Below are 17,612 nucleotides of genomic sequence, written 5' to 3'. Positions count from 1 at the left end.
GACAGTGTGCCAGGCACATCCCCAGACTAGATTTCATCATTTGCCCGAAACATTTATACCTCACTTTTCAGCCAAAAAACTCCCAGAGCAGCTTACAGCTTAATTTTTTAAATAAAGACAGTCCCTGCCCTATGGCTTACAAAGAAGCAACACAAAAGGAAAGGGGGATGGGGAGGAAGTGGGGTTAGGGAGCAAACTAGAACTAAACTAGGAACTAAAATCTCAATGTTACTAAGTTCTTACAACAACCCATTTGGATGAAAAAAGGCTGTTCAGTTAGAAAAACAGGAAGCGGTGGCCCCTTAGTGATAGCCTGGCAACCCAACCTTCCTAAAGTGGCAGCAATGCAACCAGAATCTGTTGACCTTACAAGGTAGGGCCTTGCTGGAACCTGTCCCTGCTGGCAGGGAGGCTCACAGGAGCCAAGCCAAAACCATCAGCACCAGAGCAAGTTGTCCAGTTCCTCTTCCTCACAGGGCAGCTGGATTCGAAAAATTCCCAAAAATCCCCAGAAAGGGCCCAGCCCAACTGGGAGAAAAGGAGAAGTTGGTGGGAGCCACAGTTCCTCGCCATCTACTTACTCTCCTCCCCACAGAAGGGCTGGAACCAACATCCCCCAAGCGAGAGAAGGGCCCCTAGACTTAGTTCACAAGTTTTTAACCACCAAGGCACAATTTGTGAGGACCCTGAATACTTAATACAACAGCCCAAGAACACCCAAGTGGGGTGGCTAGACAGCAGAACCCCATCAGGCTGCTTTGGACAAGTATCTTCCGCTTCAAAGCAGCAGTTTGGCATGGCAAACAGCTGTTTTCGTTACATGTGCTGAACTAGCTGGGTGGTCCTTTGCATCCTGGTCTAGGTTATGTGTGTGTGAGAGAGACAGAGAGAGAGAGAGAGCGTGCAGTTAAGAAGCTGGGAAACTTACCTGAATCAACTTAACAGGGCCCATAGTCCAACAACAGAAGACCTGTGCTGCAGGCAGGTGGCCCCAGTTTGAATTCCTGGCACCAGGACAATCAGTGGCTGGTGACAGGTAGGATTCTGCCCTAGAGAGCCACTGCCAGTCAGTGGGGGAATACTGAGGGGGATGGGCAGATTCCGATGCAACTCAGGCTCTAATACACAGAGGAAATGGCAAAGCTGCTGCATCCCAGCTGCCAGGGAAAGGCTTTTTCAGGGCCATAGCAGCTTAGTGGCAGATTAACGCAATCCGAGGAGAAGGGGGATGCTAGCTCTTTGAGAAAGCTGCTGGAATTCTAAGATTAAAGCAACCCCGACAGCAAACCAGTCCAAGTAGCCTTTGCCATTGGAACCATACCCAAGAAGGAACTTAAGACGAGTTTCACCTTAACAGGTTCAATCCTCAATGGCATCTCCAGGTAGGGCTGGGAATGTTCCCCTGCCTGAAATCCTGGAGAGCCACTGCCAGTCAGTGTAGACAACACTGAGCTGGGTGGACCAATAGTCTGACTCAGCACAAGGCAGCTTCCACGTTCCTTTTGCTCTCCGTACTTTCAAACTGTGTTGGTGGGCCAAGAGCTAGCAGGGTGGCCACACTTTAGAGCTTTCGACAGAGCTGTCCAATTAGGTAGAGGCTTGCGATGTGGCTTTCCAATCCTTTCAGAATTTGCGCGGTGCCAAAAAGCTGCGTGTAGGATTATCTTCAGAGAAACCACGGCAGTTCAGCAAAGAAGGTCTACCACTCATTGTAAGGGAATGAAAGTGGAGATGGAGGACTACTACACGAACACCCCAGAAGTGATGCGGCTCCTACAGTGCCCCATTTGTTCAAAGCCCATTTAAAAGTTGGGTAGACTAATCCGTCTAGGGCAATTAAAGACTGCAACCCTCTATTGGGTTAAGAAGCAGAATTAAAAGGCAGAGAAGCATGGGAACGGGAGGAGAAGAGGAACAACAACGATACATAAGATAGTACCTTTCACATTTTAGCGCTTTGAAGTCCTCCCAGATCCCTTGCAGGAGTACAATCATGGAGTTCCCAAAGGACGCCCAGATCTCTTGCTTCCCCATGCTTTTATTAACTCCTGGCTGCTTAAAAATGGGGTCTGTACCCTTATCACAAGGTTTGCCATTGAAATGAAGCCGAGGAATGCTAGGGTAGGGTAGCCTGCCTCCGCCATTACAATCAAAGTGGCAACAGATTAACACAACAAAGAGAATTCTGGCATGTGTGTGTGTGTTTCCAGAAGGACAACCAGAGCAAAAGGTGTGGCTTCTGGATGAGAGGGGTGTGGAGCCCCAGGCTACACTTCTGTGGTTTGTAGCAAATGCTAGTCCTACTCAGAGAAGAGCCATTCAAAATAATGGGTGCAACTGACTAGGTCCCCATTCATTTCAGCAGGTCTTTAGTGGGATAAGACCCTTTAAGTTCAGGGCCAGAGGTGGGAAATCTGTGGACCTCCAGACTCCCATCAGTCCCAGCTGGCATGGTCAGTGGTCAGGGATGATGGGAGATGTGGTCCAATAATATCTGGAGGGCCGCTGGTTCCCCCATGCTTGACCTGGGGGGGGGTCAATTCTCCCTGCACTAGATCCTCAAGCACCTGATATAGGACTGACTGGGAAGTCCCGGTTGCTGGCCGAAAAGTGACATCCCGCTGCAGACAGCACGTAGGGAACTCAAAGCAAATATCAGTGGTATGCCAAAGTTCTTTAAGGTCAGCAGCGTTAAACATTTCCAAGAGACTGCTCAGGCGGCAAACTCTGAACTTTCACCTACTAACGCTGAAATGCAACGCTTTGACCTGCTTTATGGAAGGGATGGCAGGTGGGAGTTTTGAGTGCCTGCACAGAATACTGCACCAAGACTCAGATGTTGAAGAGCATGTGAAGGTTGGAGAGAGAGAAAGAGGGAGAGAATCAAGCACAGCATCCACATTACATTTACCTACCTGGTCTTAACCTCGTAGTAAAGCCAGCTTCAAAGTCTGTGCAATGGGCTTAATGAAAACCATGGTCATCCAGATGTTCACGGACTACAACGCCCATCATCCCTGGTTGGTGGGAGCTGAAATCCAACAGCATCTGAAGGGCTGCAGGTTCTCCTTATCCCTACAACCTGAGTCTGACCTGAGCTCCTTTTTAGAGGAAGGGCAGGATATGAACACAATACAAATAAATAAAGAGAATTAAGATTTCATTACCTGTCCTTTTCTGTTGACGCCAATGATTCCAGCGGTAGCTTCATGGGGTGCGGTGACAAAGATGGTCTCCCCACTGATTCTGTTCATGTAGATGCAGGTTCCTGTTTCAAGGTCATACAGATGGATGTAGCCGTATTTTGTGATCAAGAAAACCACATCGTGCTTTTCGCTTATCTATAAGGGAGAAAGGTGGGGGGCAAAAATGAACAGAGACAGTCCTTTTAAGGTGCTCCACCATGTGCTGTGATCAATTGTATACACTCTTCATCAAGGCACAGAGCTTCAGTAGTAAGCGAAATTAAAGCTGCGTGCTAAGGGAATTTGAAGATATACATAATGCAAACTGAGCAAGTTAGCAAGCTGACCAATTCTGCATAAAATTCAAAGCCTTCCACTAGTCATGGTGAGAGCAAATACACAATGTCCTCTAGCCCAACAACGCGATATATTCACTCACCCTCTGGTTTCCCAGATTTTAGCAGGAATTGCCTAGAGGGGTTTAAGTGCTTCTTTGCAGCAATATAGACTATAAGATTAGGCTTGTATTCAACTAAATTATATGTCAAGGTTAAGTCTAAGTCATGTCAATTAATTTCAATGGGTCTACTCCTGGTCTACTCCATACTTTTTCCTGAAAACAGATTCTTGGGATACTGAACTCTGCAGCCATATTCACCCATATTGTTCTCCCACATATCCATGGTACACAAACACAGACCTGGCTGTAGTTTAGTACTGGCTACGAAATAAGTTGAATACATCAAGTATGAACTGTCCAAGTGCCAAAGAGCAGAGCAAGCTTCGCTAAGTAACGAGCTGCCTGACAAGCACTTACAAAAGCCAAAAATACCTGAACTTTCGTTCTATAAAAGGGAAGGCTAAGCAGCAATTAAAGGCAGCTTACACAGTTAAATCCAAGGCTTGGAAGTTGGCGGTATTAAGCTTCGCCATTCATCAGCATTTTTAAATGACTTATTTACAGATGACTCCCCACCACCACCACCACCCCCCCCCAAAAGTATGGGGAGTTAGAAAGCAAAAATTGCCCCTTGGTAATACCTGCATTGCAACTGGGAAGTCATTCTGTGCTTCAGGTGGGAAGAAGACATCCACAGCTTTCTTGGGGAAAGGCTGGTTTCCTGTGGGAGGGGTGCCAACTTCAATGATATGCAACTGCACGGGAGAGAAAGAGGATTGAATTGCATCTCCAAGCTTCCTTGGAAAGTTCCTCAAGCATTTTCATCATTCAGGCCTGCTATCTTACACGGCAGCAGCCACGGCGGGGGCAAATGCTTTCCAATACTCTGTTCCTTTCTCAAATAAAGGGGGAACACTCTGATTTAAGAGGGTCCAGGCTATAGCCCCGTTGACACCAGACTGAGGCCACTGAACTGTGCGAAAGATCAGCCAAGAGATGCTTGTTACTGCAAGGCCAATGTGGTGTGTGTGTCTTTTGCTGGAAGTCTCCTTGCTCCAGAGTACACCCAATATTCTCTGGAAGTGTCCTTCTGAAAATGCCTATAGCAGGGAACAGGAACATTTTTCAGGCAAAAGTGGGAATGGAAAGAAATGCAACTATGCACGGTAGCTGCACCCCAATTGTGCAAATGTCAAGAGGTTTCTACAGTACCCCCTCCCCCCAAGGAAGCAAGAGGCATCATCACAGTTGAAAGACACATTTCAGCCAGGGAAATACAATCAAGATTGGTTCAGGGCTGGACTGAGCATGAGCCCTAGGAAGAGACCTGAGGGCCAGATAGGGAAGTCTGGAGGGCCACAGCCTCAAGGCCTGAGGCTCCCCACTGTTCCACTATTGCTTCCCTTTTTCTCATATCTGCCAATTAGGCTCATTACACGCCATACCCAGAACCCTGTATTTGTGTCCCTTCCCTTTTACCTTGCCTCCTGCTTGTCCTCTCACTGCAAAACAGAAGAGGGTGGATTCTTCCGCATTGCCTTCCATCTTGAACTGCGCAAAGCTGGCCGCGTGACCCTCAATGGGCTGTGACACTTTCCTATCTACGGAATAAAGCTGCATGGCTCCTACTACACGGTTTTGCTTTATTAAAAAAAGAAAAGAGAAGAGAACACACATGAACATTCAACTCTGTAATATTATGATAACCATAAACCCTAATTAACTTGCTTAACACGCCAGCTACGCATATTTATGCAAGCCTAGGCATAGTCTATACAGACACAGGAAGTTTTTTGACTTGTGCATTTGTAGAGGGGCAGAAAGTCTGGTTTAAAAGTTTGGTTAACGGCATAATCTACAGCAGGAGAAGTGGTAGTCCCTTGGATTCTGTTACACTTGCAACATCCAGGCCAAATGTCAGGGGTGACAGAGTTGCAGGCCAGCAACATCAGGAGGGCTTCAGGTTGCCCACTGGCGACTTCACAGAACTCTCACTCCACCTGACCAGCTTGAGAGGAGAAAGTGAGGTCATTGGTCTGAATGGAATGAACTGCAGTTAAACCCTTTTCTCTGAAGAACTGTTTCCTGCAGTGATCACTCTATCTGCCCACTACTCAACAGTATGAGAAGAGCTGGTATCCAGGACCTAGATGTGCTCCCCCCCCCTTTACTCTTTTTGTAAAATGCTTTCGACCCAAGCCATTATTCTAAACTGCAAATTGCCCAGGTTGCTTTGGTAGAAAAGGAACATGTATTTAAACAAAACGGAAACTTGCATTTGGCTCCTCTAGTTTCCTCCTGTAGCGTGGGGATGAGGAACTGGATCTGGCTGGAGGGCTGGCCCCTGATTTCCTCCACCTCCCACTGGCAATATTTGGCAGGTGGGTGGAGTGCCAACCTGTCAATTACCTGACACCAGGTGACCAATTTCTGCACACACAATTTGAAGATAAAAAGACTGTCCTTTGCTGATTGCTGGGGTTTGCAGAGCACTGTGCAAGAGATTTGGTAGGTGTCATCTATCAGTACAACAGTGCCTACGCGCCCCCTTTTAGCCCTGTGGCATCTTTACCTGCCTTACACCTGACATATAAAGTCAGACGCAGAGCAGGTGGGCCTGGTCAAAACAGCAGGCCAAAAGGGGAGGCCTGGCAAGCCCAATACTTGAGCAGCAGTGATGAATCTCCCACCCCCTTCATTACACTCCTACAAGTCACTGTCACCCACAGCCTCCTTTTCACCAGGCTATGGAGGCAGGAATTTGCCCAGGAAAAGCTGAAGTATTGTTTTAGCCACAGGATAACAGACTTCAGCTGAACTGCATTATAACAAGTTTCTATTTAACAAACTCTACAGGCACCACTGAAAGGGACAATAGCTTACAAAAAACAAAACCCAGAAACACCAAGGTTATTTTTAATGAGAATGCAGTATGCTACGGCCATTAGGAATACTCCCCCATCTCATTGGCCCTGGTCAGGTTCAGGCTTGTGGTCTGGATTTTGTCACATTTTATCAAGACGCCTTTGCAGAGTGGCATCTAGTCACACTATTTCATCAGGGTAGATTAAATACTGTGACTTTATGCTGGGACAATGACCAGAATATCAACGTGGTATGCATTGGGGGTGGAAGGAAAGGGTGCCAGCTCTCCACAGAATGCAGACACACAGATTCCCCATTTAGCCACAAAAAAATTCAAAGGTCGTGTGCTTGCCCATTAGTAAAATGGAGAGGGTAGCAACCTGTGGTTGAGGCAATATGCCTCTGAATACCAGCTGTTGGGTATCGCAGGTAGGGAGAGTGCTGCTGTTGCGCTCAGGTTGTACCTGCGGGCTTCCCATGAACATCTGGATGGCCACTGTGAGAACAGAGCACAGGACTAGATGGGCATTTGTCCTGATCCAACAGGACTCTTCTGATGTTCCCTAGAGGGCGGGAACCACTCTGCCCATGCACTTTAGCACAGATTCTAGCTAAAGCCACAATTTCCACATATTTGGATACACATACGTCCACTTATACCGATGCATTACCTGTGCAGATATACCAGTCAAAAGCAACCATTTCTGCTTCGCATCCGTACGGTAGTTGATGATCTGGCAGCCGGCGAGGCTAGAATGGCGATCGAACATCTTGACCGGCTGAGACTCCCCTTCCATGCTCCAGTGGTACACAGCGCTGTCGGTGACCAGCGCAACCGTGTTCAGAGAAATCCACTTCCAAAAGGTGACGTCGTCCGTCATGGTGTGAGCTTTCATTTTGCTTTTCATTTCAATATTAAAGATCTGGAGGGTCTTCCCAGCTAGGGACACAATTTACAGGGAAATTAGCTGAAGCAGAAGCAGAGCTGGAGGGCCAAGGTGAGGGCTTAAAACGTCTGCACACACCACCTGACCCCTCAGGAAGTTTCATGCACTGCATTTAGTTGTGAAAAATAATAATTCTCAGTGGGCTGCTGCTTTTTAAAATAAAAAACAGACACCAACATTTTTAAAGCCACATCTACTACTCTTACACACAAGTTATTATTATAGAACCAATTGTTGAATGAATTGGTTATGGCTTCACAGCCGGGTATTGCAAACATGAATCTCGTTCATACCGAAGTCGAGATGTTTTGATTCTCATGCTAGGTTAAACTCATCCTTAACCCAAGAGGCGGATTTTAAAAAGAGACTTCTCACTTGAGAGATAAAAGTACACCACGGCATACAACGGGCAGTGCTACACACACATTTATGTCCGCATCGAGGACAAGTACAGGAGGAACACAAGACAGGTTTTCCACGTGAATAGGCAGTCACAAAGCGGACACTTTGTTAGGTCAGCTGCAAGTTTGGTTTTGATCGAACCAAAACGCTTAACAAAGTTTCTTTACTGTTGTGTACTGCAGATTATTTGGGTATGGGGGAAGATACGTGCACTACACACAGGGGTGGGTGGGAGAAGATGAGCTCACACAATGACAACCAGGCAGGCTTTGGCAGAGGGGGTGCTTCAAGTCTCAGGAGGAGTGGAAAAGGGGGGTGTGAATGTTCACATGTCAACGCTGGATCATGCCACCACCTCCGGCATTCTTACCACGAGTAAGGAATCAGTGCGGCACAGCTGACTTAAGTGCTGGTAATCTGGAGGAGGGCGGCTTGGGCCACCAAGCTCTCTGCGTGGTCTTTCCCACACCCTCCTCGCAAGGCTGTTGGGAGGGCAACACTGGGAACTACCACATGGACACTGCCCTGAGCTCCTTGGGGCGGATGGGAATGAAGCAGCAATGCCTTCAGTTCCCAGCAACACGCTTACCTGCAACCTCAGGTAGTGGAAACCAAGGGGGAAGGGCCTTCTCTGTGGTGGCACCTTTCCTATAGAATTGCCTCCCCTAAGAGCTCTGGAAAGCACCCAGTGCCCATGATGCTTCTGGCACACTTGACATACCTGGGCAACCAAGCCTTTCTGGTGTTTTAATATTGGTTCTTAACTGTGCCCTTTGAGTTATCAGTTGCAGTTATTTACAGCAAGTGGTTTTACTGGTTATTAATAATTTTATTATTTATACTCCGCCCAAGTGGCTGGGCTTCCCCAGCCACACTGGTTGTATCATATGGACCTGGACCAAGTTTTGAGATGGCTTGAAACAGGTGGCATATAAATACTTTTGTACTGTGATAAATAAAATAAGCAGTATACCATGGAATAGCTTCCATACATGTGGCTCTCAGACTAGTGCTGTTGAAAATGTCCAACAGCTTAGGGACAGAACACCCACATTGCATGTCAAAGGTCCCAGGTTCAATCCTTGGCATCTCTAGGTAGGGTCGGGAGAGACTCCTGCCTGAAACCCTGGAGAGCCACTGCCAGTTAGTGTTAGACAAAAAACTGACCAATGGGCTGCCTTGGTAGAAGACAGCTTCCTATGTCCCTAATGTGACAGGAAAGGGGAGGAGAGCAGGCAAAGAACCACAGAGGAAGCTCTAGAAAGGGCCAATGAAAGAGGCCTGTGGGACACTGTGGAAGGAAGCCAATACATTTTTCCTTTGGGTACTAACCACTGCCAGGAGTACAGCTTACTATCAAGACGTTGACCAAGGTTGGGAAGCAGAGGGGAGAAGCTAGTGAAGCATTATCTCCCAGCCCAGCCATGACAACTCTGCACCTCCCGCTCTGAGAACTAGAATTGCGCCAGGCAGAAAAGATTCATGGGTGTCATTAGAAGCAAAGACATGGGGGGGGGGGTTATTCCATTTAAACAGCTAGGGGAGAACGGTGTGTGTATTTCCTTCCTAAGGTTGTGGTTTTCTTACACAATCCAGAGGAACACAAAAACACAGAAGCTATGCAGGCCAGACTTTCAAAGCCATTAAAGAACTACGTTTCGGGGCTGAAGGATATGAGTCAACCATCCGCCAAGGGTCACCCATCTGCTCTGAGCTGGGCTTGGGTTGATGGTTAGTCTTCAAGACAACAGGTTAGGCTTGTTTCCTCGGGGTAGGGGAAAAAAGTGGCAAGGATGGGTGAGGGGACAGAACCAGGACTAGTTCAGTCAGTATTCCTTTCACTATGCAAACTTGGATTTAGAGGTTGGGGTTGGTAATCCAAGATAACATCAATTGGACAGCCAGGCTACGGCTTCAGTTTCGCCCCACATGGAGCACATGAAAAGCAAAAAGTAATACAGCCAGATATGGAATTGTAAGAGTCTCAGTCCTGTTTATAAAAAGCTTTATGCGTATCCAAGTTTACTGCTTCCAAGCAAGTGCATCTCTACAGCTCCAAGTAAAGATACTGCAGGTACAAGCATTTCGGGAATAGGATTTTGTTTTGGTTTTTTTCAAAATAAGAAAGAGGAGCTTTGAGAACAAGACTCCACAGCAGACAGAATATATAGGTCCTTGTCTACTCCTCCACCTTAATTATTCAGAGATGTGCCCCCGTTAAGCCTTTAAGCTGGTAAGCCTTCTGCATTCTCTTTTCATAAAACAGGACAAACACAAATACAATCTGAAACGGAGGTAACTCACCATCTGCACACACAAGAAAGCATTAGAAAGTGTGACAAAAATAGTGATACAACATTAAAGCCATCAGAAGAAAAAAAGAGGAAGCTATTGTAATGAGACAGTTGAGAGCTTACGTTTCTCCAGCAAATAAAAGAAATGAGGCAATATGCTGTCTTTTGGGGAGGGCAGATGAGCAGTGCTTTTTAAAAATAAAATTAAAAAGAACTTTGACCGTTTTGAGCAAAGGTGACTAGGCAGTTTGCATCTGGCACAAAGTTGGGACTTGTAAACCTAGGTAAGTTATATTTACCAGTGTAACAAGGAGGATACTATAACATTGTTTTGCCCTGTCTTTGAAAACTATGCCTCAGGAGAGATGGAACGTGGAAAAAGGGCAAGGAAATTGGTGCACCCCGTTAGGAGGAGGAGGTGAAGGACCACAGCTGAGTGGGAGATCATCAGCTTTGCATGCAGAAGGTCCCAGGCTTTATCCCCAGCAACTACAGCTGGGCTGGAAAAGGCTCCCTGCCTGAAACCTTGGAAAACTGGCAGTAAGTCAGCACTGAGAATACGGACCTAGACAGAGCAATGGTCTGACTTGACAGAAGGTAGCTTCCTATGTTCCTTATTAACTTGCTTAAGAGAACAAATGGGGTCCCTTTGCCAATTATGACATTGCTAATATTCTTACTCTGGTTTGTTTTTTTAAATGATAGCAAGGTTTTCTTTAAAAAATAAAAAGTGACAATGACTCCTGGTTTGAAAAACACACTAAGCCAAACTTTGGCTTAGATTTGGGCATCACAAGAGCAAATGGGCCAAGGAAGCACAAATCAGCTGTGAGCTCCTCTCCAGGAGCTCACATTTGCAGGTCACTGATGGTAACAACTGGATCCAGGATGAAATCACAGGGGTAATCACCACCGATAATGAGGTGGGATGCAGTTTAACTATGCTATTCTCTTCTCTCTTATTTCCCAGTTGCTAATTATTGTAAGCTCTCTTCAAAACTTTGGACTTACAGTGCTCTGGAAATGAACACAAGCACCGATCACGCCAGTTTTCCACATAACCACTAGCATAGGCACCATGAGAGATCAGGAATTCCAGACAGGCGAGCACATGAAATTCCTTTCCAGGAGAATGAGCAGGCTGGAGCAAACGGCAGAGAGCTCTCTGTTCCTCCCTTTGTTAACCTTCCCAGTGTCTAGTCTAGCTGCAGAGTAAGTGAAGCCCCTTTCCCCAACACTGACCCATGGTCAACCTTCTGGAAGCCATACCTCCAATTAGGTGCGATCAAAGGTGTGGTGAGAAATGCATCTCTCAAGGCTGCCTTCCAAAAGACTACCCACTAGCTCTTCCACACTATTTTAAATCTTATAAGTTCATTATTCAACTCAGCGTTTTTAAAAAAAAGTTTAAGGGGGACTTGAAACCCTTTTGGAACAATGGCAGCTTAACAGGGGAACCGCAGAAGTGGCAGTAATTTAAACCCTCTTTTTTTAATGACAAACTGGGGGGTTCATGAATCAAACAAAAATCTTTCAGGGAGCTGGGTACAACCCACGGGTTAGCCACTCTTGTTTAAATCATAAACGAGTTCCAGGGCTGTTCTATTACTTATCTCTCTAAGTTGTTCTGGGAGCCCTACTTTTGTTAAAAAGCAAAAAAGCCCTGTAAGTAAACTAAGAAGCATGCAACTATTTTTTTCCTTTTTTACTGGCTAGAAACTTTGGGGGCTTAGTAACAAGGCTCTTTTAGTTTAAACAGAGCTTTCGATGGAAGCCATACCACAAACCAGCCTTATATTGGGAAAAGCCATCAAGGATTTCACTAGCTCATCAACCTTGCTGGTTTTCAATAAATACTGTATATGTTTGGTAACCCACAGCTTCTCATAGTTGTAAGAATAGAAAATGTAGTAATGACAAAATAGTAAGGGCAACAAAAATCAGTACACATTTTGAAACTTAAAACACGTTTCTAAAAAGCCCAACTCCAATCCAGAAATACATTGAGAAAGATTTCCTGTACCTTTCAGGGCAATGACCTTGCTGGCGGGATTCATGATTGCACTGTCAGCTGAAATCGGCCGGCGAATGGGATTGCTGGGGTCATTCATGTCAATGATGACCACCTGGGCCTGCTCTCCAACTTTCTCTCGTATGCAGATGAACTTGTCAGACTCCATGGTCAGAGTGCTGAAACCAATGTTGGCCGGGTTAATGCCCAGGTTCTGGAGCTGGAAGGCAAACACACAAGAGAGTTCATTCAATTATTCATAGTCCCTTTACAATAGCCAACATCTCATAAAAACTCAATAGGGTTTATAATGCTCTGGGATTAGATTCCAAGCACTTCCATTTGGCCCATTACAGGGAGCCACTAAGAGCTCCATCCTGTATTCCCTTCAGATGTTGGCGAGAACTTCAGACGTTTATGGAATGTACCACAAAGCCACCTATGGCAATGAATAGTCCATAGCAATATGTAGGGCTCTTTCAGACAGCCTTCCATTGTTAATGCAATTGCCACCCGTCCCAGTATGCAGGCACAGAAATGCCTCAACACTATAAAACCTAAAGCCATCAATGGAACTCACAATTTAAGTTAAAGTCATGGGTACCACTCCTTAACTCTTTTGCTTACTACACTGTACACCAGTTTATATCAAAAGGAGTTTTGGTCAAAACAAGCACAAGCTACTGTAGGGGTAGCCAGTATGGTACCTGCAAGATGCTGGACCACAATTTGCATCACCCCCAGAATGAAGATACCAGGTCGCTTGCAGGGGCTGACTACCACCAGCATATAACAAACCCCCTGCTTGCAGGATTTCACTGGCTGCCATCTGCAAATTCAGCTGTGTTGGTACTAACATATAAGTCCCTATTACAGCTCAGAGATACAAACATATTAAGTCCCTATTTTGCAGCTGAAGACCAAGCTACAAGAGACCACCTTATTGCTTATGCACCCAGTAGATTTCTGTACATGTAACTCGAAACTTAAGCACCTTTAACTTCTGTGATTACAGCTTTGCGCAGGTGGGAATAAACAAACAAACAAACAAACAAACAAACAAATAGCACAGGAAACCCACTCTCCATTTATTTTCCACCAGCACCATGTGCTTGCCTGGCTTTGTAAAGGCAGAAGGAGAACTTGTCCTGAAGCTGGACAAGCAGCTCTCCATTTTTGGAGGGGGCAGTTCCAGGGAGTTCCTGGGTTTTTCACAAATTTGCTTATAGCATCTGACAGCCAAGTACCTAATCCCCATGGAAGATGCAAGTTACCTGTAGTCTCCTGTAAGTTCCAAAAATCTCAGAAGCCCACTATGTAGTAACTCTTAGACTGTCTGCTCCTGTTATGCAGAATAGCATTCCTTTCAAGGTCCAAGGTGCCCAGTGTTGCACTTTCCAGAAACAGATGTTCCAGCAGGCTTTTCCCAGCTGGATAAAAGGGTCTTTGCCATGAGAGTCTATTTTGTTTTGTTTTAGTTTTAATGTATCTGCTGCTTATTTGTGTTTTTAATGTGCATCACCCTAAGGCGGTTACATAGAAGGCAATCAATTAATCAGTGATAATAGTAATAATTCCCCCTGACGAGTGACCCCCCACTGATAGGGGCTGATGGGAGTTATAAGCGGAAGCATTTGGAGGGCACCATGTTGGCTAACCTGACCTTGTAAAGAATATCTGAACAGGCCTAGGGAACCTGGAGATAAAATCTTACTTTTAAATTTGTTATTTCGAAATGTATGTACCTTGCCCTGGGACCTTCTGGTGAAAAGTGGGTTATAAAACTGGTAAGTAACAAAATTCCTCAGTTTGTTTTTCAGAAAATGCACTGTTAGAAAGTTGAGCAATGGGAAAAGACATAATATTAGTCAGATCTAGAACCCAAGTTGCACCATAAACTTTCCCTAGGAAGCACATTAATGCACACAGCTCTTCAGACATGCTAAAAACCATCAATTAACCATTTCTTCATCTATTTAAGATCTGTACAATGTAAGGTTATATGCTACTGTAATCTCCTAACAAGTATTCCAATAAAAACAATTTCCAGGTAAAGTGCTGAATATAGCATTTAACCAATACCAAAAGAACTTTGATGTTTGTTGTACTGAATGTCAAACACACCCCATATCTAGGACACTGGGGATGGAGGGGGGGGATTCCCAGAAAGCCCACATCACTAGGCAGAATATAAATCTAATCTGCCCATGGCCCCTTTGGAGGTAGGGCTGGATACAAATTTAATAAGCAACACTAAAAATAAAATAATCCTATCTCCCCTTCTAAATACACAGCCACAAAAGAGGCTTTGCTGTGCTCCAGGGCACATTCCCCAGTTCAAATTGCATCCCTTATGTACTGTGCAGGTAAAGCTGTAATCCAGTGCACACCTGGTCAGGAGCAACCTCCAATGAACACAAAGATGAAGAGGGTTTTATAGTGCAACGGCATCTAAAACAGTTTCCTAGAAAGCCCTAGTGCTGCCCAGATGTTTTGAGCTTCAAACTCTCATCCTCCCTGACTATGGGCCATTTTGGCTGGGGCTGATGGGAGTTGTTGGAAACCAATAGCATTAGGAAGGCACCAGGTTGGGAGAAGGCTGGTCTAGAATAGGCATAGGCAACCTTCGTCCCTCCAGATGTTTTGGCCTACAACTCCCATGATCCTCAGCTAACAGGACCAGTGGTCAGGGATGATGGGAACTGTAGTCCAAAACATCTGCCTATGCCTGGTCTAGACCATAGTGCTCCACTTCCACACACCAGAATACGACCAAATAGCCATTTCTATTCAGCTCATGAAAACAGCTGCCAGGTCCCAAGGTCTTAAGATGACAGCAAGCCAGTTTTTCTCCAAAGGCATGAACAAAGCATGCAAATTAGTGCCTAGAAAGCTAGGCCAACATGGAAGGGTTTTAAGGGAAGGCTGGAGACAGAAGTGGGCATTGCAGCAACACTTGAACAGCCAGAGGAAATGCTGCAGGGGTTACGACACTAAGGCCTCTTCTTCAGCGGGTACTAACCGATTCTTTGAGGGATGCATTTGGCCTTGATGTTTGCACTAGTGTGTTGCACCAGCAACTGACAAGTGGGATTTGCAGGGAGAGCTAAAAAGGATTGCTCAACAGAAGCCTCATGTGCCTAATGCAAGCTGGGCAACCACCCTGGCCAATTAGTTTGTTGCTTTTTATTTGCCCAGGTCCCATCTACAAAGAATGCAGGGTCTCCAATTAGATAGAGAAACAGAGCATTATGCACGTGAACGAGTTTCAAGGTCAGCACTGAACTGTAGGATTTTTTTTTTTTTTTTAAGGTCTTGAAGCCCAATAACTGTGATGTAGTTCAAGGCCAGCAAGACTGCAAAATAAAGTTCTACAGAAGCTTCCTTCCTAGTTTTTCATTCCTGAGGGTAAATGTTTCTCCTGCATGGTTTTGGAACTGGGGGGTGGGGCACAATCATTCAGTGAAGCATGGTTGCTGTGGAACAAAACCAGGATAGGAAACATAATTGCTGGTCCTGCTTGCAGAGTGTTGAGAGCCCAAGGTACCTAGGAAAGTAAATGGCGAGTCCCAAAAGGCCTTCTGCTCCAGGGTGTAAAAAGTGGCAGTACTGACACAATGTTATTCAAACGTAATTAAATCACCTCTGCAACAACTGGAACTAAGCTCAAAGGCTTTGGGTGGTGTTAAGTTGTACTTGGGAGCAGACCCACTAAAATCAATGGAACTAACTTGCATATTACTTATTGCATTTATCTCACCTTTCCTTCGAGGAGCTTAAGTGGGCATACATCGTTCTCTTCCTCCCCATTATCTTCTCACAACTCTGAGATATGGGTTAGGCTGAGAGGCTGTGACTGGCCCTAGGTCACCCGGTGAGTTTTATGGCGGAGCAGTGATTTGAACCCCGGGCTCCCAGGTCCTAATCCAACACTCTATCCACTATGCCACACTGACTCTTGGTCGCATGCATTAATTTCAATGGGCAAAACTTAGTTGAATGCCACCCTTAAACTCTGGATGATAATAATAATAATAATAATGATAATAATTTTTATACCCCAGCCACTCTGGGCAGCTTCCAACCAAATGTTAAAAACAATACAGCATCAAACATTAAAAACTTCACTAAACAGGGCTGCCTTCAGTTATCTTTTAAAAGTAAAATAGTTGCTTATTGCCTTGACATCTGCTGGGAGGGCGTTCCACAGGGCAGGCGCCACTACCGAGAAGGCCCTCTGCCTGGTTCCCTGTAACCTCACTTCTCACAGCGAGGGAACTGCCAGAAGGCTCTGGGTGCTGGACCTCAGTGTCCAGGCTGGACGATGGGGGTGGAGATGCTCCTTCAGGTATACAGGACCAAGGCCGTTTAGGGCTTTAAAGGTCAGCACCAAGACTTTGAATTGTGCTCGGAAACGTACTGGGAGCCAATGAAGATCTTTCAGGAGCAGTGTTATATGGTCTTGGTGGCCACTCCCAGACAATAAGAACAAGTTTTCCCACTGCATATAATGAACGTGTAACCTAACATAAACACACACCCTCTAACATGGACTGCTTCTCCAACAGGTAAGTCCATGTAGAAATGGTCCCCTGAAAGTAGGAATGCATTTATACCCCAACTTTATCTCCAAGGAGCTCAAAGTGGCATACATGGTTCTCCTCCTCATTTAATCCTCACAACAATTCTCTGAGGTACATTAGTTGAGAGGGAGTGATTGGCCCATGGCCATTCACTCAGTTCTATGGCTGAGTGGGGATTTGAACCCTGGTTTCCCAAGTCCTGGTCCAGCACTCTAACCACTACTCCAAGCTGAAGAGACCAAGTTAACACTAACAACATTGCACAAGGGATGGGCAGAGCTCAAGCAAAGCCATTTAAGCAGCAATTACTAAGCAAACCGCATTTTCCTGTTTCAACTTGATTTTCACTTCTGCAGTGTGTTACAGGGAAATTTAAGGAGGCTGTGTGTGTGTCACACACAACTACGCTTCGTTTTCAAAAGCAACATGTTTGAGCCGCACTGTTATGTCTTATAACGGAGGGACTGAGTCAAATCCCTGTTTAACCAGCTGGGAAGCTCACGGGTAACCTGAGCAAGTCACTCTCTGCCCTCTCTACCTCAGGAGTTCTAGAGAGGATGCATATATACTTAACATTTGTATAGTACACACAAGGATCCAAAGAATTAAAAATGCTTCAAGAGCCCTGGAAAGTAAATTAGTATTATCCCCATAATACAGATGTGGTACCACTCAATGCCAGCTGCTGGGAAACACAAGCTGGTGCACTTCTCATTAGGGCACCTATCTGACCACTGTGAGACCGGGGTGAGAAGTGCTTTTGGCTTGATCCAGCAGGCTCTTATGTTCTTAGATGGGAAGCCATACTCTTGGCCTCAGTCCCCTGAAGGCAGGAATGGGGAACTCTTGGTCCTCCAGATGCTGCTGAACTTCTACTCCTATCAGCCCTCACAAGCATGGCCAGTGGCCAGGAATGATGGGAGCT

At 45.7% G+C, this 17,612-nt stretch overlaps 1 protein-coding gene across 2 annotated transcripts in view; it reads right to left on the bottom strand.

Moving 5' to 3' along the window:
• The window catches only part of CLTC (clathrin heavy chain), a 72,485-nt gene that overhangs the window by 34,608 nt on the left and 20,265 nt on the right, over positions 1-17,612 (bottom strand). For both annotated transcript variants that reach the window (XM_082201651.1, XM_082201652.1), the window contains exons 2-6: positions 12,117-12,324; positions 7,122-7,390; positions 5,065-5,226; positions 4,227-4,340; positions 3,168-3,341 (exon numbers count right to left, since the gene is read on the bottom strand). In XM_082201651.1, coding sequence (XP_082057777.1) covers positions 3,168-3,341; positions 4,227-4,340; positions 5,065-5,226; positions 7,122-7,390; positions 12,117-12,324 — 927 coding nt within the window. The remainder of the gene's footprint in view (positions 1-3,167; positions 3,342-4,226; positions 4,341-5,064; positions 5,227-7,121; positions 7,391-12,116; positions 12,325-17,612) is intronic.

The sequence above is a fragment of the Podarcis vaucheri genome (genome assembly GCF_965113315.1).
Source record: "Podarcis vaucheri genome assembly, chromosome: 15".
Classification (NCBI taxonomy): domain Eukaryota; kingdom Metazoa; phylum Chordata; class Lepidosauria; order Squamata; family Lacertidae; genus Podarcis; species Podarcis vaucheri.
Note: the sequence above shows the minus strand (reverse complement) of the source record. Positions and strands in the feature narration are given on the sequence as shown.